Below are 27639 nucleotides of genomic sequence, written 5' to 3'. Positions count from 1 at the left end.
TTCCTCCATTTGTTTTGGCTGATTTCTTAATCTGCAGCCAAGATTTCAATAGTTTTATAAAGCTGGAGGAGAAAAATATTTGAAATGATGGTTGAGGAGACATCACTCTTTTATTGCATCAAAGGTCAATTGGTGAAGTACTTACTACGCCACTTCTACTTCAGATACTTTTGATATTTATACAACTCTGGAAAAAATTAAGATCCCACTGCACTGAACCTCATTGAGAACCTCCTGGTTATTCCTCCAAATATTGATTTCTGAACTCTTCCCGAGTTAAAACATTAGTATTGTTGTTTCTAAATGAACATGTTCTTGTTTTCTTTGAATTATTTGAGGTCTAAAAGCACTTAATCTTTTTTTTATTTTAACCATTTGTCATTTTCTGCAAATAAATACTTGTCACGATTGTGTTTGTGTGTTTATTTTTAGAGTTTTTTGTGTTGAGTTTGCTTCCTGTGTCTCCTCTGCGTCTTCCCCCGTTGATTGTCTCCCAGGTGTGTCTCGTTCCCTTGATTACCTCTGTGTGTATTTAAGTCCACCTGTTGTCTTTGTCTCTTGTCGGATCATTGTCGTATGTCTTACTAGCTCTCCAGTCGCACTGTTTAAGTCCTGGTCTGCTTAGCGCCCATATTCAGTCTCCTGGTTAGTTGCTGCCGGTTATCCTGCCGTGCTGCCCGACTGGACTGTTTAGAGCTACAACCTTTATTAAATTCTTCAACATCTTCGTCTGGGTCTCCTGCGTTTAATCTCACCACCATCACCCCCACCACATGACAGAACGATCCGACCAGAAACGGTGAGGAACGCTAAAACATCTACACCATGGACCCAGCAGCTCGGTTGTGTGGAGATGTGGACCATTTAAAGAGGACCGTGAAGAACTATGTTGACACCGTAGCTAAACCCAGCTCCCTTTACAAACGGTTCACCACGGCCTCTGCCTGTGCTTCAGCACTGCGGAAATGGATCCCGCACCTACCTGATCCTGGCTTGGAGTTGTTGGAGGAGGCCGAGTGGGACTGTGACGCAGCCCAGGCGGAGATGATGGGCGATCCTGTTCCACCGAGGCCATCCCGTCTGGCTGTTTCCCCTCCGGTCCCCGTCGCTTCCCTACCTACTGCCACAGTCTGCCGCCGTTGCGGTGTCTCCGCCTCCAGAGCCTGCTCACTCCGAGTCTCTGCCCCCTGAGCTTGCAGCCTGCAGCCGGCCCTCCGCCCGGCAGTCCAGAGCCTGCAGCCGGTCCCATGGAGTCCTGGCGCCGCCTCCTTCGCCGCCCACCAGACCTCCCACGAGAGGTCCACTTCCTGTGCCGTGGTCAGCCCCCGGACTGTTTTTTTGTGTTTTGAGTTTCCTCTTTGGACCAAGTTTTGTTTTCTAGCCTCTTGCCCCCCTTCCTTCGCCCCTCCGCCCACCCTATTGGGTTGTTTTTTGTTGTTTGGGACTGTTTTCCTGTGGACTCTGCCCTTTAACAAATTTGGGAGAAAAAAAAAGATTAATTCAAGTAATGCTCCTCTGGGTTTCTCTCTACACATCCACTATATTTTTAATGACTTGCAGTCTGTGCATGGTTTCATGTCTGTCATTAACTGAACTGAGCTCAGTTTCACTTTCCTAACTAAGGAGAGATGTGAATTATTTACACCAGTAATTAACCTGCAGGGGGCCCTGATGATTTCATGAGTGGCACAGTTGTTGGGTATCACCTGCACATTTTCTCCATCTGTTCACGCTCATAAAGCCATCTGTTGTTTTCAGAGCATCACGTCACAGCTCTTTACCTGCGGCAGACATACCAGTCACTTGCACGTATTCCCCGAAAACCAAACTCTTCTTGGAGGATTCGGACGCTGCACATATTCTTAATATAGATCTTTTCCCCAGAGAGATCTGGGTGTATCACACATGTCCTAAAAAGAGCCTTAATGTATTTGTTTCAACATTATAGCTAAACATGTCCTTTGCAAACAGAATCCATTCTGAAACAAAGACATGATGCTCTGCGACTGTATGTTTTCTTTTTTATGAACAGTAACTCAATACTTAAATGAAACCGGATGATCAGAATGGTTACAGTATCAGATGGGAGCAACGTTTCTACTTGTTTTACGGCTGCTGGACTTTGGAAATTATGGAATAATTGAAGTGTGCAAATTAATGTGTGACCAAGCTTTCTGATGGGTATTAGAAACTCAACACCACTTCCAGCCAACATGGAAAGAAGATATTTGGGAAATCTTTCCATTTTTATTTTTGTATAGATTAAAACATGCTTCACAACTTTGAACTAGTTTCATTTGCTAAAGCAAAGTGAACATCTTTAGCTTATCATTTGTACACCATTTATGCTTCTTATGTCAGATACTGATGTAAATTTTCTCATTTATAGCACCCGCCAACAGGTTTGATAGCATCCAAGATAAAGATCTGGAAATGGCTTTAAAATAAATTCATATTTTAATGCAGTTGTATGTTTTCACACTAAAATATTTCTTCATGAATGAGTTTTAATATGGCCATTTCTTCCTTGTCATTCTCTATGTGATACGCCATTAACTAAAGACAAACCCGCATCCTTGTCCACAGTGTTGTAGCTACTCGAGATCGGTCTTGGTCTCGAGACCATTATTTGGTCCGAGGTCTGAGGCGCTGAGGACTCGGCATTTTATTTCAAGACCAGTGGAGACCGCAACTGTGAAAATATCACTGAACATGCAGCATACTATCCAGTTTATTTGTTAACATCTTTGTTTTCAGTGGATGCAAAAGGTACCGATTAAAATCCAAGCAATTACGTGACTTGCCTATTGAGTGTTTGTTGCTCCCATCCTAATATCAATAATCACCTTAAGCTTGTTAGCAAGTAGCTTATAGACTTAAGTTGTTGTCTATGTTCAGCTACATAGATTCATTTTGCCCCCCAAAAAGTCGACCCCCCCCCCCTCAAAAACACATCGTTCAACCACACAGCTATTTGTAGGAGGGGGCAGAAAATGTTTGGAAACCTCTGGGGGGGGCGCAGGACAAAAAGTTTGGGAACCACTGGCATACATGCATCTACTTGCTTGTTGCTCCTTGTTCAGTGTTCATAGTTGAGCATCAGGGCATTGCCTCAAATGCTATGTTTAATGGTGCAGACGGTGGTTTCTGACATGAGCAACATGGGTAAACACCCAGGGTGTTATCTTTTTAGGGATGGCACGAGACCACCGCGGATCGTAGCACAGAGATGGAAGCAAAGCAGAAAAAAGAGTTTAAATTTAACATTTGTTAAATTCATTAAGTATTTAATATCCATGTGTTTTTATGGGAATATGGATCTTTCAGATCAAGTTGAGAAGTAATTTTGATCATATTTCACATTTTATCATATCATGTAGAGCGCGGCGCTGGACTTGGTCTTGACTTGGTCTCGACTTCCCCCGGTCTTGGTCTTGACTTGGTCTCGGACCCTAAAAGTATTTGGTCTTGTCTCGGTCTCGATACACTCTGGTCTTGACCACAACACTGCTTGTCCAGCCTTGCTTTCTTAACTCCAGCTCATTTAACCATTTTATTCTTCATCCAGTGCAGAAAACGTTTATTTTCTTGTCATTTTCTGACCAAACATCTGTCTGACTTGAATGTTTTCTTGTCTTTCCATTTTTAAAGAGTGACGAAAAGAAACTGGCCTCCAGATTGTGTCATATTTATATTGCAGCAAAACAGAAATACGAGTCGGACACGTTGATCACTTTCGAAATACATTGTCATCCTTTAAAATATGCTCAAGTTACATTTCTATAGCTGTAACTGTTTTTAGTTGGTTTTTCCCCCAACTAAAAATATGTGCTCATATTAAAAGGTTCATTTGTGAAGGAATTTTTAAAGTTTTATAGAAATTAAATAATTAGACAAAACAACAAATTACAACCAAATACAGTTAACGTTTTTTCTGTTCACGCTGCTTGTATTGATCCCTATGGTCCCTTTTTGAAGTTTTTTTTGTCTCCAATTCTTATGTCAAAACCTTTAGTGTTTCTGTCAGGATTTTTGAAAAAGATGTGAACCTGAAGTGAACAGACAGTCAGTCATAGAAAGTGAAGTTTTTGACACTTCAGACAGAATGAGGGTTGTCTTGTGCTGATGCTGCAGGTCACTGAAGTCCTTGAAGTCTGGACAGTCAGAGTAACAATACACCAAGAGGAGGGGGGGATGTTTGCAGAGCCACTGAGGTTTCAGGTAACAAAAACTGTGCAGGTTTGTCCCAGGGCGGACAGAAAGCCTTGAGGCTGCGACGTGTCCTCTCCAGTGTTCTGGAAAACTCTGTGACCTTGTGAAGTGTTGCATTACCCCTCCCAATTGTAGCCTTCGCAGCCCGTCCCAGAACAGAGACTCCTTTGAGGGAGGATTTTCAAAGTCAACAAAAAAAGAGGGAAAAGGACAAGAGACGAGGCTGTTATCAGTAAATCTGAACAGAAATATGAAAAGTAAACAACCATCTATAAGAGCTTGTATTTTAGTTGCTTATGGGCTTTCATAGCCACCCAGATACTTAACCCTCGTATTCTTTGTTGGCTCTCGTGCCTTCATTTCCAATCTTACTGATTTATGTTTTAAACTATTTTTTTTTTCTGACAGTCCTCAGATTTCACGTTAGTAAAAATGCTGCACAGGCTTCTGTTTGTTGTTTCTTGCAGCTTCACCTTGTTTACCAAAGGATGGAGCAATACTCTGAACCTCAAACAGGGAAATGTCTATAATGTTAATTGCATGCTATTCACACATGCTTTCTCATTATTTTCTTCATGCTACTGGGTGTAAATGAAAAATAAGAAAACATTTTCTGGTAACTACAAGGAAGCACTATTTATTTATTCATTTATTTATTTATAGCAGTGGTATAATAATTTTTTATGATTAACCATGCATCATGTTTCCATGCACAGCATGTTTCTCTATCAAAACTAAGAATTTCAACTGTTTTCTAAATACTTTGATGCACTTTAATGAGTGACTCATGCTTTACTGCACAATTAGAAAATACTCTTTCACTTACTAACTTTTTGATGGATTCAAAACCTTTATCAAACATCCTGTTGCACATTCTTCTTTTTTTCTTACATGTTATAGAATAATAAAAATAATCCCACTCAATTAGGTCAGACTTTAAAGCTAGTCATGAAAATCCTGACAAGTCCATCTTTGTTTTTAAGGAACATTTTATTAATGTAAAGCTGCTGAATTTTAATGTTTGTTATTGTTTTCCTTCAAAACTCTCATCTCATGTCTCTCTATTCTCGTTTCTCCAGGTGTGTATGTGCATCTTTACCGCAGACTGTGAGTCATACCCTCTTCTGTCCGAAGCGTCTTGGTAAATAGCCGGCCTCACAAAGCCGAAGGATCTCGGCTCGGCTGGTAAATAAAGCCCTCTTCCCTCCACGCAGCGTGGGAGAAAGTGCCGCTGCAGTGCTGGTGTGGCATCTCAGTGAGGCTGATAGCTGGAGTGAAAGCAGCGTTGAGAGATCATTTTTCAGTGCGAGCCACTCACCTTTCATTGCCATGGCCCTGTAAGCCGGCTGTGAGGGCCGGGCTGCCGGTGGGAACGGACTCGGACTCTCACGTGGACGCATTCTGCAGAGAGGCCCGGTGCACCCATGCAGAGCATCTCCCTCATGAGGCTGGAGGCTCGTACATGAGCGAGGAGTCATGTGATTGCTTGGATGACCTTCCTATGAGATTAAGACACTTTGACAGACTTTTTTTTCCTCCCCTTAATGCCCAGTGGGTCTGTGCGATGGGAGCGGAGTGAGGGCTGGTATTGATTCCTCTGCTTTATGAGTTTTCTTCACTGTGAGAGTGTATCTGAGAGGCAGAGGGAGCCAGCATGGCCAAGCCTCTCCTGAGGATACAGCGATACTTCTGCAGGAAACCTGTCCGCTTCTTCTCCCTCATCCTGCTGTACCTGACTGCAGGGAGCCTCGTCTTCCTGCACTCCGGCTTCGTCGGGGACAGCGGTCCCGGCGCCCGAGGGGGCCGTGACTCTGTCGTGGCTTCGGAGGCGGGCGGCCGGGCTTCGTCATCGGACACTCGGGGGCTTGGCATCATGAGCAGGGTGTTCAAGGAGACGCGCAGATCCGGTCGGAGGTTTGGACCTCGTTGGATGAGGAAGAGCGGACAGGGGGACTACAAGATGGCGGGAAGAGGGGGAGACTACACCAGCAGCTGGAATCGAGCTCTGAAAGGACGCAATGCCAAAGACGTAGACGATGGAAGAGGTGAGGAAAAAACTCTGCCTGTTACTTTGTCTCATTACTGTTTCAGTTATATAATCCCAGAGTACAACAAATTCCCTTATACGGAGAGTGCAACGTTTAAAACAGGTGCAAAAACATCTGCAGTGTTCCAGAGTTAGACTTTAGTGTGCAAAGAAAACAAGAACAATACCCGGTGGGAGAGTTATGAGGATGTGGAGCAAAACCTACTCATAATAATGGGTGAATTGGCAAGCGCACATGCAGATCGTGTCCCACTTCATCCTATTGCAAAACCGATGCTCAAAAATCTTTGCAGCATCCATGCAGCTTGGAACTGAAAGCCTTATTTGGTCTTCTGAAAGACCTGTGAAGAGTGAGGTGAGATAACAGTTAAGTCCTCTGTCTTATTTCTTTTTTTTTTCTGTGTAAATCCTGCAAGGATCCCAGTTTCTGTCCTTAGCTGGAGCTTTGCTTTGGCACATATTCAGCCAAACGAGACTACGGCAGCATCTAAACGGGGACATGCATGTAAGAATTGCAATTTGATATGGGATTAATGCAGGCTGCTATGCAGCCTGTTTACATGTAAACCCTGGGTTCACATGAGACGTGATGTGTGACAACAGAGGTTTCTGCTTTGAGGACAGGTTGCCTCTTCAGATCTGACACCTTTAAGCTTGTATGGCAAAATGTTTGAAGTAAAAATAGCTCTTCAGATGGTATCCTCAGTTTTGTCTTCTTAGCATTCTTACCCAAAAACAAAAATCTGGGTAAGGGTTCACATTGACAACAGTTGTGCACTAAGTCCAGTCTGGGTTTTTGAAATTTATGCTGTTTTTATTTCTTCTCTAAATAATTTGAAAAGCATATGCTTTATTACCATGTATATTTCAAAGGAACTATGTGAATAATTATTGTTTGGCGGCTGCAGTTTCCAGACATTTCTATAATTTAAAGACATTTTAATGAGATATCAGAGAATCTGCCAGAGTTTTGTGGCTTTGCAAAGCAGTGGGTAATGCCTTGCTGCCCCTCCGTTGCTGCTGCACACTGCCAGTCAGGTGGCTGAAAGAAGGTTATGATATTTCACCCTTGCTAAAAGGAAGACAAATCAAGCAGCTTTACAAATATTTAAAATGCAATAACCAAATAACCAGCAAACATTAAGTTGTTACACTCGCTTTGGGATTCTGTAGATGTTCTTATTATGTACTTTTGCTTAAGTGTATGTATTAAAATTCAAAAGAACAATAAAAAATTGTATAGATAACATTCTTATAACCATAATAAGGGCAATGATAGATTATGGTAGGATCAGCAGTTAGATTATGATTTACATGTTTGATTTGCTTTTTAATCTAAATATTATGACAGAAAAACTTTTTTTTCCTTTACATTTTTACCTAACATTTCGGTACTGTAAAAATGTTGTTCAATGTCTAATTGGAGAATTGTGAATAAATGATTAAAATCTCCACAAATAATTTAAAATTCCTCAGGTCATGCCAAATTCATTATCAGTAAATGTTGAGAGTGCACAGGAAGGGAAAATTTTGATTTTAAGAAGAGCACATTTTTATTACTTAATTATTTGAAATGGCTTTAGTTTAAGCTGTCGTTATCATGAATCAAACCAAAATTTAAATACTTTTGGATAGAAAAGATAGTTTTATGACGGATTGTTAAATGAAGGACAAAGGCTACCTTGAAATAATTTTTTATAAACAAAGAGAATAAACAAAGTGGGGACTTTGTTTATTCTCTCAATAAAACTAAAAAAGACATTATTAAAAATTTGGTTTATTTACAGCTGGACTGGTAGGCAGATGACTTTTCTGATATTTGGCATTTATTTGAGCAAAACATCTAGTTTTACTTCTGTAGATCAAGTAAAAGTAAAACATATATTTGATCTATTAATGCATCTCTGAATTCCTAACCGAGATAAAAAGCAACGCACCTCTCAGTAATTCTTCCATTTTCCATAGGATTCAGAAATTCTACTTTGTCAAAGAACCTGCAGCCATTTAAAAAAAAATTGTTAACCAGCGTGAAACTTTTTGAAAGTTAACACAGCCTTACAGAAAAAAATACTAAATATCATAGTCTACCACCTGCCTAAGCTGAGGGGTAGCTGAACGAAACACAGGCATTGCTCTGCTCTGCAGCCCATGCTGGAGGATTCCAAAGGATTCCCAGGCCAGAAGAAATATGTAATCCCTCCAAAAGGTTTTGGGTCTGACAGAGGGTCTCTTTGCAGATATGCTCAGGAATAAACACCCAGAATGCACCCTTATTAAATACCCAAACTGCCTCAACTGACTTTGATGCAAAAATCAGCATCTCTACTTTTAGCTGCCTAAACTTGTCTTGTCTCTTGAGTCATGTTTCTTTAGTGAAGAAAGGCATTCGACTTGTATCTTTTGGTCATTATTGATATTTCTTGACTGTAGGTGAGGCTAATAACTTAGCTTCATTACATTGTATTTTTTCTCTTGTTCTAAAAAGAAAAAAAAACACTTGAAGTCATTAAAACCATGAAACAAAACATGGTTTCTGAGCCAACTCTGATTGACTCAGAAAAAGAAATGAAGAAAATGGCCTTGTCAAAGTCCAGACTTAAATCTTACTAAGATTTTGTGGCATGACTTAGGTCAAAATTCATTCACTTAAATACTAATCCCGATGTCCAACGAGCTTATAATTTGATTTGGTTGGTTTTTGTCCCTTGATAAATGAAACTGACTTGAAAAACTAATTTTGTATTTACTTGGGTCTTCCTCGTCTGACACTGACATCAGTTTAATTGCCTCAAACAATGTAACAAAAACAAAGCAAAAACAGAAGAAATCTCTTCGGAAGACGACCTTTTCGCAGCACTGGAAGTGTCTTCCTTCTGCTTTAGCGCTGGAAGAGAGAACCTGCGAAGTCGGGCTGCTGATTTTGAACTCCTGGGAAAGCCTTGAACATCTGGGAGTGTGAGGGAGGTCAAGCCAGAAAAGAAAGCAAATACTTTATTCATCTAGAAACCCTCTGAGTCACAGTAACCTGCCCCGCTGTGTCACGCAGAGCAGAATCTAAAAGAAGAATATTTTTCTAGCTGCAACAGATCCGAGCGATATCTCTCCCAGCTCAAGGACGAGAAAACCAACATGTTTATGGTGTATGCGGAAGCTTAGGGTTATCTGATGAAATGAAGCTCTCAGTCTCGCTCGCCCCTCCCTCGCTTCCTTGTTTCTCTAATGCTAACCGTTTGGGACAGCAGCTGAATGTGATGATGGAGTAATTAATAGCTTCAAAGCGTTTGTTGTTCCTCATGCATCCAGCAGCTCTCATCACACTTTGCAGCCTGGAAACACTCGTACGTTACACCAGAAGTTACGTTCCTCTCTGTACTCCGAAACCCCGTCCCTCTCTCAGGGTGTGAGGAAATAATGTGATTCACCATGCAGGCTTCAGTAGATTTTTGTGCTGCGTGCTGCAAAAGAGCAGAATGCTGCATATGTCCCATGTGAAAGTTAGAGGCGAATCCTAGAGAATAGATATGCTTAAAACACAAACATGACTCAGCAGGGCGCAATCAGGTGCGTCTGAAGTATCATCCCTTTGTGCTCGTGTTGTTCTGAGTCCAAACATGCAAAGCATTTAATCAGCACTTCGTCACAGATTATTTTTCGGCTCAACAATAGTAGCGTAGGAGGATTACAGCCTGCAGCAGCTCACCACAGGCTGCTTAAATGCCATAACAATTAAACTAATGCAGGGCTTTCCCCCTCATCTGGACATTATCAGGCTCAGGGAGGTACGGCGCAGATGGTCTCCGCTTCCTTGGTGCAGCTTGTGCTGACCGGTTAAATTGGAGAAGATTGTTTTTTATTAAAGGCAAGAAGCTGCGTAAGGGTCAGCGTTTCGCTCTGCAGAGCCCAGCCCCCATTCACACGTCTGAGGAATGCAGCCAGATGACTGCCGCTGCGGCTACAGGCCACTAGAAGGAGACGTGTGTCATAAATAAATGAAGTGACTGCCCCAGTTTGTGTGTCTTTATACTGTGAAACCTTGGAAAGAAACCACACTGTTGGTCGGATATTTCTTACTTATGATGCTTTTGTAAAACATTTTCATGTCCTTTCCCCGTATCTAAAGTGCATCTGCTCTGGAATGATGTATGAATGCTAAATCTGACTGTACGTTTGTCGTTTTCTTACTGGCATTTATTTATATTTGATTCTTTTCCAGCAAAGTACATTGGCTGCTACGTTGATGACACTCAGAAAAGAGCCCTGAGAGGAGTGTCTTTTTTTGACTACAAAAAAATGACTGTATTTCGTTGCCAGGACAACTGTGCTGAAAGGTACGACTCAGGCAAACAACACAACCCTCATCTTTTACTGGTATTTATCTTTTTTCAATGCTGAAATTGCAACAAGATAAGAGACGTTAAGCAGAGTACTTTATTAATTATACTGCATCAGAGGTGGTAAGATAACAAAATATCTAATGCTGAGATAATGACATCATTGACAGTGATATTAGTGAATGAGGATCTGACATCATAGATCTAAAAAGTCTTGATAGTGCAATGCTAATACAGTATTGAAGACATTAAATGCAGTTTTCCCATCTAAAGTTTCACTGTGATCCACATCAATTTTTTTTTTTACAAATAAAGCAACCTTTAAGAAAGTTACTGAAATTATCTGAAATGTTACGTCAACCTGAAAGTGAGATTGTTTTGCCAGATGGTTTTCTATTAAACATCCCACAGAACATTTCCCATCGTAGTTCGTTAAAAATGAAACAAATACCTGAATACCAAGTTAGAATATCATGAAAACGTTAATGAAATTCCAAAAGTGCGGTTGACGAATGAGATGGTTTCAAATTTGCAGTAAATTCATCCATTTTCTTTACACCCTTGTCCCTTATTGGGGTTAGGAGGGTTGCTGGTGCCTGTCTCCAGCTAACGTTCCGAGAGAGGCGGGGTCACCCTGGACAGGTCGCCAGTCTGTCTCAGGGCATTTGCAGTAAATGTTCAGCTAAACTAAGTTATAGGGTTTTATAGCTTCAAGCATTCAAAGAGTTAAAATACAAAACTGTTTAATATATGTACACAAAAATTAAGTTTTACCTTTTGACTAACTGATGTGTTAACTTAAGATGCAGAAATAATATAGCTACTTTTATAAAGATAGAGAAATTGACTTTTATTTCTTAAAAGCATTTAAACTAATTTAATAATCAGCAGCATGCACTTTGATGCCGTTTTATGGATCGATTAAAGACGCTTGATGAATAAATGAGGATAATCTTGTAAATCATTAATTTCTGGTTTCTGCCGCTTTTTTGACTTTTCATTTCTGAGACCTCAAAACAAAACCAAAAAATCTGTATTGGCCAGGAAAGCCCGCTCGGCCCAGTTCTCAAAGATTTATCTTCTCCTTTTTGGTTTAGAAAAAATCTGTGCTTGCTTTTCTATCTCGCCACTCGTTTCTTCCCCATCCCTGCTGCCGCACCATCTTCCTCTCACCTCTTTTTCTCCTCCCCTGTGGAATCCCGGGGACGGCTCTATCAAATGCATTAAATTACACCCATCACTGCCTCGCAGAGCTGAGAGCAGGAGCGAAGAAAGATGCTTGTTTTCGACTCCCCTCTCTCTCAGTTTGCGTCTCTTGCCGCCTGTCTGTCTCCCAGGGCAGCAGGTTAATAAAAACAGACAAACAAATGAGGTGCGGCACACAGCAGCACACAGAGGTTTGAGTATGACTGACAGCTCAGGGGATTCATCCCGTGTCTGAGCTATGTTAAACGTCTAATTGCATCTGAGAGGTCTTTTGGGAGTCAAATCCTTCATAAAGGAAGGAGACAGGTGACCTTGTGTGATTCGGTTTCTGTGTAAGCCACGCACCTATAATTGGCTTTGTCCTAGAGGCCTGCAGAGGATGCAGCACAGCTAATTCTTCCGCCAGCAGAAGGAGGTCTTTTACTATAATGCATTTCCATTTTTTTGCCTCAGCATCACCGGTGCACCATGTGTTTGTTTTTATCGATTACAGCTCACTCTGTGGTTCAGAGGGATAAAATATATCGGCTCAGGAAGGATTAAGAAACATGACGAAGGCTCGAAGCAAACACTTGAACCTCTCTGTTTTCCTTTCTTCCAGAGGGTACATGTATGCAGGTCTGGAGTTTGGAGCAGAGTGCTTCTGCGGGCACAAGATCCAGGCGCCCAACGCTTCAGAGAGCGAATGCAACATGGAGTGTAAGGGAGAGAAGAGCAACACGTGTGGAGGAGCCAACAGACTCTCCATCTACAGGCTGGAGCTGAGCCAGGAGTCGGCGCGCCGCTGTGAGTCTCTGCCTCACACAGGAAAGCCAAGTGATGGCCTGTGTTGTAGGTCACAATGGTTATTTTTCCTTTTTTATATCTAAAATTGCCTCTCACGCAGTAACAGCTGGAGATAGGCTCCAGCCCCCATGGCCCTGCCAGGATATGTGGGTAGAGATGGATGCTTGAAATTGTCATAGAATTTGTGAGGGTTAAAAAAAATGTGACGAAACAAAATAAACGTAAAGCAGCAGAGAACGCAGTCAAAAGCTGAAAAAAATAGAGATTTTAAAGTTAGCAATGACAAAATCTCTAACTTCAATTTGAGTTCATGAAGTGAGGATCAGTCTTGCAACATTATAATATAATAACGAATCAACATTGTTTTCTTAGCTCAACTTCATGTGAGACACTTCTTCGCATTTATGTGCAACCCGTAAAGTTTTTACTTTAAATATTTAAACTCTGCCACCTGCGTGCCGGGGATAATAAAAATAAGGAGATACATTTTTCAGAGCCAATGTACAGACGTGCTCATTGCTGTGCAACGCAAAGAAAATAAAAACACGGAGTGAGTTAAGTCCTCCACCTGCCGCCTTGCCTCACTGTGGATGCAGCTCATGCTGAGTCAAGAAGATTTTCTGGTTTGTCTCTTTACTTTTGCCTGAGGGACTGTTTACATTCTGTTATAGGTTTTGATGATGAACACAATGACCTGCTGCAGGGAGATTTCCTTTGAAGGGGCAGTATTATGTCAAATTTACTTCTTTGAGCTAACATCAAACATATCTAGAGTGTTGCTTTGATTTTTTTCCATGCACGTTTGAGAAATCGTTTAATCTTCCACGGCAGCAGAAAACGAGCGGTGTGACCAAGCGTTGCCTTTTCAACGAAGCTCCTCCCCGTAGCTGCAGCCTGCAGGTGGACCTTCTCCCTCACATGGCAGCCAGGGACGCCTGGTGCTCACTGGCATTGAGAAAGATGATTTGGAGAGCACATTTAGTATGATTGTTGGACGTTAGACTTTTTGTGTTAGAGGGCGCGTCGTAAGTGAAAACCGCTGTGGAGAAAAGCATTTTCTTACTTGATAAGCTTTATTCTCATTCGCAACACCTGAGGCACGGTTTGGCTGGAAACTCTTTGCTTGAGGTTTCCATTAGAGTTATGACATAAACTGTATTGTCTAGGCATCTCTCAGCGCTGTTGTTTCTTCCCCTAAATCTAAGATTGTAGTTGTTTTATAATCCTGGGGCAGAAAGAGTTTCCAACGGCGAGACAGTTTTTTTGTCACTAAGGAAAAATGTATTTTCTCCACCTGTTTACTTCTTTGGGTTTGTTTTGTGTAGTAAAGGTGCAGATTATGTCCTGAGGAAAGGAAGGAGAACCACTTTCTTTCAACACATTTAAGCAAAAATTATGTGTTTTTTTTGTCAAGAACTAATTTTCTGTGATTGCAGCAGAAAATTTCCAGGCGGTGCCACTAGAGACCCTATATCATTGTTATCAGCATATTTGATTAAATTACTATTTTGGTATTGGCAACTCAAATGTCTGTTCATGTTTCTTTTTCTAAATTAGGGTTTTTAGGTTTTCTGGGTTTAAAATATTGTGTTATTTTTATTCTTTTTTGGAAATGCATAAACAAACCTGAATTATCTGTCATAAATGCAGAAGATGCCATACGGATGCGTATGGCATCCACGTCTACTTTGGAGGTGGAAATATTTGTTTTATTTTTGGACAGTTGGGAGCTGGCCACTGTTGTTTCCCTCTTTCCCGGGAGAACTGCTCTAGCTATGAAGCCAGCCGTGCTCTGCATGCTAAACGCTTGCTGCCTGCCGCTGAAACGCTGCAATGTGGCAGGAAAACTACTGACTGTTTGGAGAGGAAAATGCTTTATTTTTACGTGCTATTGAAGTTTAAATTAGGTCGTAAAACGTCATTTGAATCGAGCCGCCTAAAACTTGGATTTGTTTGATTCTTAATTGGTTAAGATTTTTTCTTTGAAGTCTAAAAATGTCCGCTGCCTCAAGCTGAGGTTGACGTTGCACATCCTCTTTTCTCTTTACTTTTTCTTTTTCCTCATCTGTCAAATAACCATCTGGTTTCACATTTATCAAATCAAAACAGTTTATCTTAAATCTAACACATCTCATGTTGTTGTCTTCTCCTTGATTATTTTCATTTCTGCTTTTCGGCTCCCGTGTTTGTCTTCCACCGAAATGCTGCGCAAGCTTTTCATTCACCTCTCGCCTGCATCTGCATCATGTGAGGCTTGTTCCAGGCATAAATGAGGAAACAAAATAAATGTCCTCTTGTGGCTATTTGGGTTTTTAGCCGCATGCAAGCTATGGCTTTCATATTTTTTCAACATTTTCAGCATGCATTGTTTATGTATAAAGCGCTGAAATTTAAAGCAACAATTAAAGAGGAAATAAAATTAAAGAAATGTTGAAAAGAGTTTATCAGACAAAGTGATGTGATAGTATTTGCTGCTCTTGCTTTAACAGCAAACATAACCAGAACTGCAATTACAACTACGGCAAAAAGAATGAAGATTAATCATTTAAAAAGAACAATTTAGTTATAAAGCCGAAGCGTTCATCTTGAACTCAGCTTTTCATTCCAGAAATGACAGAAAAAGAAATTCCTGGAATTATTTCGAGCCTGAAACTCTTAAGTGGCACGCCGTCGTCTTACTCAAAGAGCAAAACATGATCTCAAAAGGACGTAAAAGACTCTTCGCTGTTTTGATGGTACACGGTGCATCCATCAGCTCCCAGGGAGGGTCTGTGGTTAAAGGTCACCATCACACAGCAGGGTTGTACGCACCGTCAGTGTTTTTGTCTACTGCCAGGCCAGGGCCTCGGTGGATTGGCGGAGAGTCCCGGTGGGATCTCATCATCAAGGGTCAATGGCTGGGAGCGATTTTAGGGAGGCTGTGCTCAGTAACCAGAAAGCTGGACTCGCCGCTGTGTGTTTTGTCCTGTGGTGGTGAGTAACACCCCGGTTTGTTTTTTGTCTCCTTTAGATGGCAGTGCCATTTTCAAGGGCTGTTTTCACCGGCCAGACAATGTCACAGCAGCTCTTCCCTTCAGCGCTGTCATCCAAAACATGTCTGTGGACAAGTGTGTGGACATGTGCACAGAGAGGGTGAGTGGGTGCCGCTTATGTGTGTGTGTGTGTGTGTATGTGTGTGTGTGTGTGTGCTTGTGCACTGTGTGGGTCTGTCCTCGCTGTCATAATGCTGTTTGTTGTACCTCAGGAGAAATCGCTGGCAGCTCTGGCTGGAGAGCGATGTTACTGCGGCTTCCCGACTCCTCTCTTCTCCCTTCATGAGCTGGAGGACGAGGACATGTGTCTCTACCGGTGCCCCGGAGAGGAGTTTGAGAGCTGTGGAAATGACAACTTCTTTGTGGTGTACCAGACACAGGTTCAAGGTAGAGTTTGGTGTCTCTTGACTGCAGTCACTAGCAGTTTGTAGTGCAAAGATGAGAACAGAGGATTGTCGGCGAAGAAGAGGTGTTCGCCACATCCTGTGCGGACTTTCAACTCTTGGTATTTTTGTCAAGCTAACAGTTTCACTGCTTTTAATGCACGAGGTTAGAATAATGCAGTGCATGCAGCATTACACAGCATCTTATTTTAATTGAATAGAACATTTTCTGACTTAGATTATGATTCAAATTTCAAAAAGATTATGATATGGTACATTTTATGCTACAAGGAGATTTAGGCATAGTTTTCATTTCTTTTTGCAAATAAGTGTGTCATGCATTTGTATTCACTCCTCCTTTATTTTGACACCCCTAAAAAATTCCTAAAAGATCTTACGGTGCACTGGTGTCTATCATCCAACAACAGAGTACAGCCCGACGACAAATGTACCAAGACAAGACTCTCCACTTAAAAGGAAAAGCTAAGCAAAGACATTTTTAATCACAGCATCATTCTGCAACATGCTGCAGATGCAGAAACCTGTGGCTCATGTGAGAAAAAAAGATTAGCCTTTCTGGAAAATGGGAAAAAAGAGTTGTTTTTAAAAGAAGGCTATAGTCACAGCGAGCATGTGGAAGAAGGTGTTTGATCAAAAGAGACCAAAATTAAAGATGCAAAATGATCTGTGGTGAAAAACTAGCTCTGCACTTTTTCATGAATATTCCTTCCCCCACTGCAAAACACGGTGGCAGCGTCATGCTGTGGGTGTGCTTTGCCTTTGAAGGCATAGAGAAACCAGTCGGTGTTGACATGAATGTAGATGATCCTAAATACTGCATAGTGTAATCTTTGAAAAAACCTGTTAGAGGCAGCAAAAGACTTGAGACTGAAGTGGAGGTATTCCTTCCTGTAAGACAACAGTCTTAAACATAAAGCCAGAGGTGCAATTAAAAGGTTTAGATCAAACATATAAATGCATGTATTCAAGGTTCAAACTTAAATCCAAAGAAGAATTTTTGTCTTTAAATGTGCAAACCGTGTAGACACAACTGAAAGACATGCAGCTGTAACTGCAGCAAACTCTACAAAGTACTGATTCTTCTTTTATTTGCAAACATTTTGAAAACTACATATAATTTTTCTTCCACTTTGCAATAAGGCTCTGTTTGTCCATTGCAAAGAAAATCTCACTTATTACTTTCGAATGCTTTTGCAAAACACCACATATATTTGTGTAAAATAAAGCAATTTTTCTAACACAGTTCAGCATTATTTCTGCTCAGGGTTAATTAAGAGGCCTCCCTTGAGCTGGCGTTCTGGAATATTTTTTTTTCTATCTGCCTGTTGTCACATGTATCACCATCCACACACACACACAGACTACGACACTGATAAATGGCGCTACATGGCAGAAACTGTGTTCTCATGTGGCTTTTTCTTCTGAAACATTCAGTTTTGACTTTGAGCATACTTCACGAAGAGACAAAAGAAAATATGACGATGAAAATAGAAATTTTTTGTAGTTGCTAGAAAACAAAGCGAAAAAGCTAAAAGTTAACTGGCTGACATTATATCTTAGAATTCAGTTTTGTTTGGTAAGTCAATTTGAATCAAGGCCTTCACAGCAAAGACCTCAAAACTGATCAATTTTAAATAATAATGCAGGAACAGACAGGAAAAAATGGAAACGATTATTTATGAAATCCAGTGTTGTAGAATTTTCCCTGCTTACGGCATCAAACTTCTGACCTCTGACTTTTTGCAGTGCTGGAGGGTGAATATCCACTGACTCATTGCTTTGTTACTATATGTTGGCGTGTTACCAAGCTTACATCTTCTTCCTCAACGCTTCTATCTGTAAATCCACTTATTTAAAAAAACTTTTTGTGGCAAGCAAGATCAAGAATTACGTAAAACAAAAGAAACATTAAAATGCTAAATAAAGACAAATAAACTGGCGAGAAAGAAAACAAAGGAAAATAAGATATGACCTTAATGGAAAAGCTGCATCAGTCCTAAAAGCATCTCTACCTCTCTAGTTTTCTTCTAGACCTGAATGCATTGAGTTTATTTAATCTCTGACCTTATATTTTTGGTACCAAAACAAAAATCTTCTATGAGATATGTCCTCCCTGACATTGTGGCCTATGAGTGCCACAGAAAAATAAAGTTGAATTTATGTTTGTATAGGATAATAATCTGTTAACACGCTGTAATCTGTAATCTATAATCTATAACCAACAATTCAGCCCTGAAGAACCTCACACAATCTTTATTTGATCAGATTAAGAAATGCCAAATGACACTAAATTAACCATAGATTAACCAATTAACCACAGTACCAGATTATGCCACCTGTTTCCGTATCAGCCAGTATTTTGAGGGTGCACTGTATCAAACACAGCCCTGAAACTTAATAACATAAATAAAGGGAAAAGCATGAAAAGTATTGTTCAACCAAGTGTCATTTAAAACTTTTACTAATGCAGACTCAGTGCAATGGCCTAACTAACAACCTGACCAGAATGGATTTGTTGATAAACTGCCTTTACAAAGATCTTTGCTGAAAATGTTAGTATGTGTTAGAGCTTGTAATTATCTAATATTGAGGCTTCAGATTAGGCTTCCTTAATCCTCCTGCAGTCTTAAGAGACAGGTTAATTTAGACTCCACAAGGTTTTTACTCTGTGCGCGGTCCGGCCTTGACCCCGTGAGCGCTTTTACAAGTACTTTTTTTTTGTTTGTTCCGGGAACTGACAGTCTGACGGGACAACTCCCCCGCTTCCCTGCTGTCCGTGACATTTTCTGCTCTCCTCCTGAGAGTCAGGCTAAGACCACCGGAGGGTTAAAATAGGGCCTAAGACAAATGATCAAATTAAAAGAGAAGAATTTCAGTGCATTCACCATTCAGGAAGAAATGTATTCTTAATATGAACTGTGATTTAAAACAATCATAACATCAGAAACGAAACCCAATATTTATATAATTAAAATTAATTATGAAATAATCTGTGTCCTGCATAATTGTTCTAATTTTCCTGAGTGGACCAGATTTGTGTGCTTCTGTAAAATATAATTCTTCCTGTTTTTTTGTAAAAAGTGATAGAAGGATGGAGAAGCATTTTGTAAACAAGTTCCTTATATTTCTTTCCCCAGCAGTGTTTGTCTGTGTTGTTGAGGCAGTGTTTTCTTAGGACACCAGACAGCTGTGGCTTAGATAAGCAGAAATGCTGTTCAGTAAGCAAAGCAGAATAAATTAAATGTGAAGACGGAAGGACAAAAAAGCTGAAGTTAGACGTGAAGTCTTAAGAAGTTGAACTCCTACTTCATCCCCTGCTCCAAATCCAACATTTATCGTAACTCAAGTGTGATTACACTGAAACATCACTTGGCACTATTAGAGAGAATAACACCCCCACGCAAATGAAAAATATCACCACTTTGACCTTCTCTAAAATGGTGTCATTATTTCCACAACCATGACTGGTTGTGGTTTTATTGTGTTAATGAGCAATAATTGACGGTTAGAAACTATTTTAGCTCGTGTCTCTCAATAAATCTAGATAATGCATCAGTGTTTTTGTACAACAAATGATTAATTTGTCTTGTTTACTCTGTGCTCTCAGATAATCGCTGCATGGACCGACACTTCCTTTCTGCTCGCACTAAGCAGCTGGTGGCGCTCGCCAGTTTCCCAGGCGCCGGCAACACCTGGGCTCGCCACCTCATAGAGCTCGCCACCGGCTTCTACACGGGCAGCTATTACTTTGACGGTTCCCTTTATAACAAAGGTACAACTCAGCATGTGATATTATAATGTAAAGCTCTACTTTTGGGTGTTTCATGCATTTTGTTGTTGGTTTTCATCGTTTCACAGGCTTTAAAGGGGAACGTGACCACTGGCGGAGCGGGAGGACGATCTGCATCAAGACACACGAGAGCGGCAAGAAGGAGATCGAAACCTTTGATTCGAGCATCCTCATGATCCGAAACCCCTACAAAGCCTTGATGGCAGAATTTAACCGCAAATATGGTGGGCATGTTGGGTTTGCCTCGCAGGCCCACTGGAAGGGAAAAGGTAAACTACGGAAAACTGAGGTTCATATTAATAATTTAGAGAGTCTATGAATAGATATGAGAGAAACTGCGGGTGTGAGCTTTGTGGGGTTTTTTTTTCATAAAGATGGTAGAATAACAACGAGGTTAAGTTATGACTCATGGTGACGCAGGGTGGTGAAGAAATTAGGGAAATGTGGGTCAAACCCAAGACAAAGGTTTTTTTTTTATCTAAGATTGTTGCTAAAACATGCACATGATTTTTACCTTTTAGAGAAATGAAACAACCAACCAGAAAGCCACAGCTTTTGTCAGTGTTTTGTCATCAATTCACCACCATTCATGTTTTGTAGACTCTTGGAGTTGTTTTACATTTGAATGCCCACTACATGTGATGCTTGAAAAAAACAGCACAAAGCTAAAAAAAAAAAAAGTTTTAGATACCCTTAAAGGTGAGACATGTGGCAGTAACATTTACTGAGATCTTGCTGTATCAGCTCGTCTGTGTTCCCATTATGTCAATAACATAACTGGAACTGAAATAAGTTTCTTAGTCTGATCAAATATCAATTTACAGGAAACTCCTGACTAGTGATCCTGAGAAAATGTTTCTGTGTGAACTTGTTTTACCGATTTGAACTGGTCAAATTTGTTGCTCAGTGTCCACTGAACTTTTCTGGGGAGTTATTTGAGTTCACTTGTCAGCAAAATCCTTATGCCCAGTCACCAAAAATTACCTGATTCATCCCCCCCAAAAAACTGCTGATTTTTGACAAAGTAGACATGTAATTCTGTAACTTTTCACAATTTATCTGCTCCATGCAATTAAAAAAAATCTTCTGCTATTTGAATCTCTTGTGTTGAAGCAAGACACATTGAATTCATGCAGTTTGGTTTAGCTTATTTCACATCCCTGGTTTAGCTTATTCCGCAAGATGGCACTAAAGGCTGCCTCAGTTCAATAAAATACAATAGCTGCATTGAAGCTGTCACTTTCAGTGTCCACACAAATGAAAGAATCCCCACTATAATGAACTAATCAAGAATGGCCCAGTCAAAGCCTACACCAAATCCATTTGAAAATCAGTGGCCATTTTTTTTTTGTGGGAGGAAAGAAAAAGGCAAAAATAAAATAAATAATGTATCATTGGGCTTCTGCTTCATTTGTGTTGATCTGTTGCATCCAGTCACATTTAAAACATTGAAGTTTGTGGCTATAACTTTACAAATGGAGTTTGAATATTTTTTGGTAGACTGGAAAGTTGTATTTACATATCACAAGCAGAAGGAACCCCACAGAAAACCCTGTCTGCCTGGTGTGGGAACATTTTGTCTTATTTCATGAGTCTCTGTGCATTTTGCAACAGCATAATAGCGAATCAGTACAGTCAAGTCAACGCCCTGAGCCCCCGTCTCATTCATCATGACAATTTTACAGATTAAATTCATCCCAATTTGCTTTGATATCCCTCATATTTCCCACATCATGGGTGATGATCGTCTCTCCAGATCCACCCTCCCCGCTGCGTCTCAGTAACCATGACAGCTGGTTTTGTCTCACTTATGTGCCGTCTCTTCAGCTTTTTGTGAGGTTCAATTGATTTTCCAGAGGCTGGAGAGTTGCCTACCCAGCAGTTGTCTCTCTTTGTCAGCGCATCAGCACATTTGGCCTGCCATTCCCAATGAGTGTTTCCTCCTTTTGTTGTTGGGCAAATCATGCAGTGACATCAGTACACAGAAAGTTTTTTTCTTTTTGACAGCTGCCAGTTCAAATAGAGAGAATGACTCCAGTCAGAGTGTCGGCATGAGACTGTGTACAGAGCCGTGTATGATTTGATACGCTCGTCTGAGGCCCACAGTGAGGCGGGTTCAGATGAAGTTACTGACATTGATTCACTTCATCTTGGCCTCATAAAGTCAGATACTTATGAACATGGAGCAGTTTAGTTCGAAAGCCATGTCTTACGAATCACACCGACTTATTTCCCTTGTTTGGCGTTTAATTCTGTTAAGTAGTCTAATTTTGACAACCTGCTTTTTACACCAAAGGCATTGGTATCCTTTCACCTTTTTTCACCGTTGTTCACTGAAAACATACCTTGTATACAAGGCTTTATACTTTTTGTATCATGCATGTCTGTTCCCTCTACCCTGCTGCCCCCAAATAAAACAGAATGCAGCATTTGTTCTGCATTTCAAACACTGAAGTGGAAAGTCGGGAGGCAGCATCATGCTTTGATTCTGCTGGTGTTACAGCTGCTGTCGCAGGCAACGTTGGTTCCACAAATATTGATCCAGGAGCACTGCCACAATTTCTACATATACTTTTCCTTCCACTGGACAACTCTGCGTACTTCATATAAAATCTCAGTAAAACACGTTGATGTTTTTAGAGGTAATGTGACAAACTGTAAAGGTTTTCACAGGGTTGGATGTTTTTGCAAGGCTCTATAAACAGGATATTCACAGGAAAAGTTACATTTATTTTGGTTTCCTTGTATTTTCAGCTCTGGTTTCTCTTGAAAAAGGAAAACGCAATAAAAAAAGAAAACAGAACCAGTATGGTCCTGTGGTTCCCAAGTTCCTCATATTCACACTTTAAATGGCTTTACTCAATACATTGAGTTGTCAGACGTATGCAATGCTCTGATGGAGGCTCAGAGTTTGTCCAGTTTCTAGTTTTTTGACCAAACTTTCTCATTGCAATCAGTTGGAATAAGAATATTTTGTCTTCTTATTCCAGGAAAAACTCGTGTGGTGGTGGTCCAGGAGTGGTTTAACAAAGGAATTGACTTAATTTCTTTCCAACATTATAGTAAAAGAAGCATAGGAAGGTCGTGGTTTGAGGATGATGAAGAAGCGCTCTTTGAGACAGAGGTTAGGGAGAGGAGACGTTCAGCTCACAACGAAGAAAATAATGACCTCATAAATTATCCTGATGTGTCTGGATGCAGTAGCTCTCTTTAGTTTCTCTTTTCACAGTGTTTTCATCCTTTTATCTTACAAGTAGGCACAACTTAAAGGATTCATCTCTCCATGAAAGGAAAGTTTATGAAAGCCTGCAAAGTGTAGCTCAACATAAACCAGAAACAATTTGTAGAGAAAAAAAATTTAGAAAAAGAGTGCTTGTTATTTCTGAATAAAAATTATTTTCGTTATTCTGACTTCATTCTCGACCCAGAACAACTCCATCTCACCCTCTCGTCTTCTTCATGTTTAAACATTTTTATTTCTGCAGTAGTTGTTCCCCTTTTTTGGAGCTGAGCTTCCTCTTCAGCCATCTGACCGGAAATTCATGAGACTCAAAGATCTCAAGGGCTCATCAAGGGCTAGAAATGAGGACACATAATTTAAAATAAAAAAAATCTAATTTTGTTTATTATTGTAAATCTAAGTAGAGAAAGACTAACAAAAATGAAATAAACTGAAAAAAAGTTTTTCTGATTACCCAAACGTTTGCCTGGGTTACATCTTATTTCTTAGTTTCATCTCCAAAATTTTTTTTACATTTTAAATTGAAGTCATTTTCTAGGTTTTAAATTAATGTCTGGTCATCCTTTATACACTTTTGACAAAAATAATTAACCCTCCTATTGCAATATTAAAGTTGCCCCAGTCATTGGTTTTTGGGACATCTCTGCAGACTCAGCAGGCTTTAAACTTTAATGTCAGCCTCTCAGCAGCAGCAGCAGCGATTCTCTCTGAAGCGGCACACGGCTCCTGCAGGCGAGGTTTTTCAGTGAAGTTCAGCTGCAGTTTGACTGATGACTGAAATGTCTACTTGACACTTCAGGAACTACTTTGCACACCCTGCCCAAAAATTGCACCAGACCTGAGAGTTTAAATGACACCATTATCTTGCTCTAATCTCCTCATTTCCCCTTTTACTCACACACTCTTCCGCTCATCCAGGTTAAGTAAAGGGTACAATCTGATAAAGCAACTGTGGAAAACCAAAAACTGTGAAGTAGTGCAAAGGGAAGAATATTTTTAAATTATCACTGCCCGGCTATAGTTACAGCTGCACCTCAATAAATCGCAAGACGTGAAATTTGCTTTCATCTAAAAGAACTTTGAATCATTGAGCAACAATCCAGACAGTCTACCTGTTTTTTCTTCTCGTAAACTAAACCTATTTGGTGGGTTGCACTTCTCTGTTATCATTCATAATACTTCTACAAAGATGTAATTATTGGTATAAAATTTTTCTGAGAAACTGAAGTTTGGGTTTTAGCTTTAAGCTACAGTTATCAAATCATAAATCGTATTTATACTACACTGAAAGGTATGTCACGGCGACATTTCAGATTAAAGTTCTATACTTTTACGTTTCATTGACGTTCACAGCCTGTTTATCCGCTTTGTCTTGCAGAGTGGCCTGAGTTTGTGAAGAACTACGCCCCTTGGTGGGCTTCTCACACCTTGGACTGGCTGACGTACGGGAAGAACGTCCACGTGGTTCACTTTGAGGAGCTGAAGAGGGACCTTTTCTCCCACCTCAAGGGGATGGTCCAGTTCCTGGACTTGAAAGTCTCAGAGGACCGGCTGCTCTGCGTCGAGGGCCAGAAGGATGGAAACTTCAAGCGATCGGGACTGCGGAAGCTCGAGTACGACCCGTACACTCCGGACATGCGAGCGAACATTGACGAGCTGATCAGGACCGTAGACGCTGCTCTGAAGAAAAGGAACATGTCCGGAGTTCCTGCAGAATATATGCCAAGATGATAAATGTGAATCGTTTTTAGTTTCTTTTCCCTCCTGTTAAGTGGACATCAGACTCTGAAACACGTTTTTTTTTTTTTGTTTTGTTTTCCTCGGATTGAAGGCTTAAATAGATTTTTTTTTTCCCAGACGTTTTTCTGGATTAGGTAGTGATGACACATCTGCTTCTGTATTTATTGTTTCTGATCCCCTGTTTTTGATTTCCAGTTGAATTGTTTTGCAAGAGTTATTAATTCAGACCTACTTCTTTTATTTTCTGGGGAATATTTGTGTTTTCCTGTATGAAAGCCACTTTATTCCCTGCTCTATGCACATGTGCTCTGTAGGCATGTGCACATGCCTTACAGTGTTTCCCAACCCTGGTCCTCAAGGCACACTGTCCTACATGTTTTAGAGGTTTCCCTGCTTTAATGTGCCTGACTCAACTGATTAACAGGCGTTTGCTGAACTGCAATCAGTCATCGATTGAAATCAGCTGGTCTGAAGCAAGGAAATACCTAAAACATGCAGGGTAGTGTGCCTGGAGGACCAGGGTTGGGAAACACTAACTTAATACTAAAAAGGTACAAAAGCTGTGACCTCAGTGCAGCTTCTCTTCCCAGCTGTTTCCCTGGTGCTGATGTGTTTCCAGCAACATTTGGCACAAGTCATAGAAAACAGTATTGCAAAGAGTATTAAAAAGCCTCATTTGTACAAAACGAGTATTAAAGGAAAGTCAACATTTTCAGTTGCTCTTTCACTAAAAACTCAGACACCTAGTCTGAGATATTGTTTAGAGAATGATGACAATAGTTCATCTCAGTTTCATCTTGAACTTAAGAACATTTTATTTGCTTTCAAAGTAGATCTGGAGTTTCTTTTCATTGATTAATGTCCTTCATATTTATTTATTTCTGGTGTACGCTGCACAAGCTGAAAACATTGATTTTTGTTGGGGGATGGGGTTTCTGAACACTGGATGCAAAAAAATGAAATCCAAATAGCACTGGACTGTGCAACACCTGCCCCAAAGATCACCTAAGTTATCACAGTCACTCTGTAGGCTGGAGATCATCTTTACATGCAAATGTAGGGGTTTTGTTTTTTTTAGTTTTTTTTAAGGAAAGCTCTTAAAGCGGATTTCCACTTTATTAAATTTTTTAAAAAGCAGTTCTAGAAAATTAGTCATTAGACATCAGTAGAGGTACTCTGGATTATTTGCCATATGTATACAAATAAATATTAACAAGAATCAAATGAAGAACACTAGCTACTGACTAATAGTCAAAAGACTTCACCTGACTTCCATTTTCAGTATATGACTATATTTTTATAGTACAGGATGATGACACTTCAGAAATATTTGTATGACTATGAACAAGTGGGAGAAGATGTTTCTCTTTTCATGCTTTAAATTGTTTTTGGGTTTGGCTTTCATTGACAAGCTGGCACTTTCAGAGCAGGTGTCATGTCCGAATGTATTTTCTATGAACTGAATGTAAGGCAAGAACACAGAATAAAGGAGTAAATTAAATAAACAGTGAAGATGTGCTGGAGTTTGATTTTTTTTTCTCCCAGAGTTTCTAAAGAAAGTATTTTTGTACTTATCGGCAAAATGTGAAGGGTTTGTTACATCTTAGTGCTTCCAAATCACCTAAAAGAAGAAAAAATAAATCTTATATTTGACTGCATTTATTCAGGAAGGAAAACCTCACAATTACAAACACAAAATTAACACAACCACAAGCTTTTTTGAGGTTTTTTGTAGGATTTTGGTACAAAAAGCTGTTTATGTAGATGCACATGTCAAACTCTCTGCAATAAAATAAAGAGAAATGAGTTCGCATAAAAATGACAACTGGAGGTTCAGATTATTCTAGAAAGATGTTGAGACTGGAACAATAAATTATCTCAGAAACCACTATTCTTTCCTGCTCCATTACTATAAGCTGCCTCTGGGCTGCTTTTCTAAAAAAAATGGTCTCCTAACCTTCCTAATCATAAACTACATCAAAGTTTTTTGTTGCAACATGAGAAGATTGAAAGATGTTGCTAAGCGTCGCCACTTTGTCATATTCTAACAAAGCGCAACTTCACGCTAACACTTAATAGACTGCAGAAAGATTTAATCTTATTTCACAAACTGAGCATGAACTGAGACAAATTAGCAGCTAAAATTCTCATGTTAATTAAACTAATAACGGTAAAATGCATTTTTATGTTAATATAAACACCCTGAAGCCATATGAACTTTCATGCATGCAGTCGCTTTATTTTAATCACAGGGAAACAAGCACTGGGTTGTCTGAAGAGTGGATTCATCACAATTTTAGATTAATTTTGGATAAGCATGACCCTGAATAAAAAAAAATAAAATAACGTCATTAAAAACTCTGCTGTATTTATCAGACTGATTTGACTCAAAGTAACCAAATGTGAGACGAGAGAAGCAGAGTAAAACTCACAAACTGTGAGTTTTAGTGAAGAGGAACTGAAGAGACATCTGTTCCTGTTGTTCAGGAAGAACATTTGCAGATGGTCATATTGTAATATTAGCGGTCACACTGTGTCAGAGTAATATCCTCTACTTAACTCCTTTTAAAAGTATCTGTTTGTGTTCAAACAACACAAACAGATATTTCTGGGGCATTAAATTTGTGCAAATGCATGACTAGAACTTGGTTTATTTAATGTAATGTAGTGCAGTGTGCTGTGGTTTAACTCATACCACAGTGCCGCTTATTCCCACGGCAGTGAGGTTTGTTGGCTTGTTGGCATTCACAAAGACACGTCCCATTTCCTTCATCACCTTTTCCCGTCATCTTGCGTTTGCCTCCCGTTGTTGGGTGCTGTTCTTGTCGTCACAGTTGAGATGTGATAAAC

General features: G+C 40.1%; 1 protein-coding gene across 1 annotated transcript in view; it reads left to right on the top strand.

The window, feature by feature from the left end:
* Positions 1-26307, top strand: part of wscd2 (WSC domain containing 2) — a 53259-nt gene extending 26952 nt beyond the window's left edge. Inside the window, exons 2-9 of the mRNA XM_008418658.3 lie at positions 5292-6257; positions 10473-10587; positions 12398-12582; positions 15593-15714; positions 15827-16001; positions 19626-19790; positions 19877-20077; positions 24428-26307. Of these exons, the coding sequence (XP_008416880.1) occupies positions 5867-6257; positions 10473-10587; positions 12398-12582; positions 15593-15714; positions 15827-16001; positions 19626-19790; positions 19877-20077; positions 24428-24780 (1707 nt within the window). The 5' untranslated portion in view covers positions 5292-5866 and the 3' untranslated portion in view covers positions 24781-26307. The remainder of the gene's footprint in view (positions 1-5291; positions 6258-10472; positions 10588-12397; positions 12583-15592; positions 15715-15826; positions 16002-19625; positions 19791-19876; positions 20078-24427) is intronic.
* Positions 26308-27639: the final 1332 nt, after the last annotated feature.

This window comes from Poecilia reticulata, chromosome 9, assembly GCF_904066995.2.
Source record: "Poecilia reticulata chromosome 9, P_reticulata-male-v2, whole genome shotgun sequence".
Lineage (NCBI taxonomy): Eukaryota > Metazoa > Chordata > Actinopteri > Cyprinodontiformes > Poeciliidae > Poecilia > Poecilia reticulata.
This window is presented reverse-complemented; position numbering and strand designations above follow the sequence as displayed.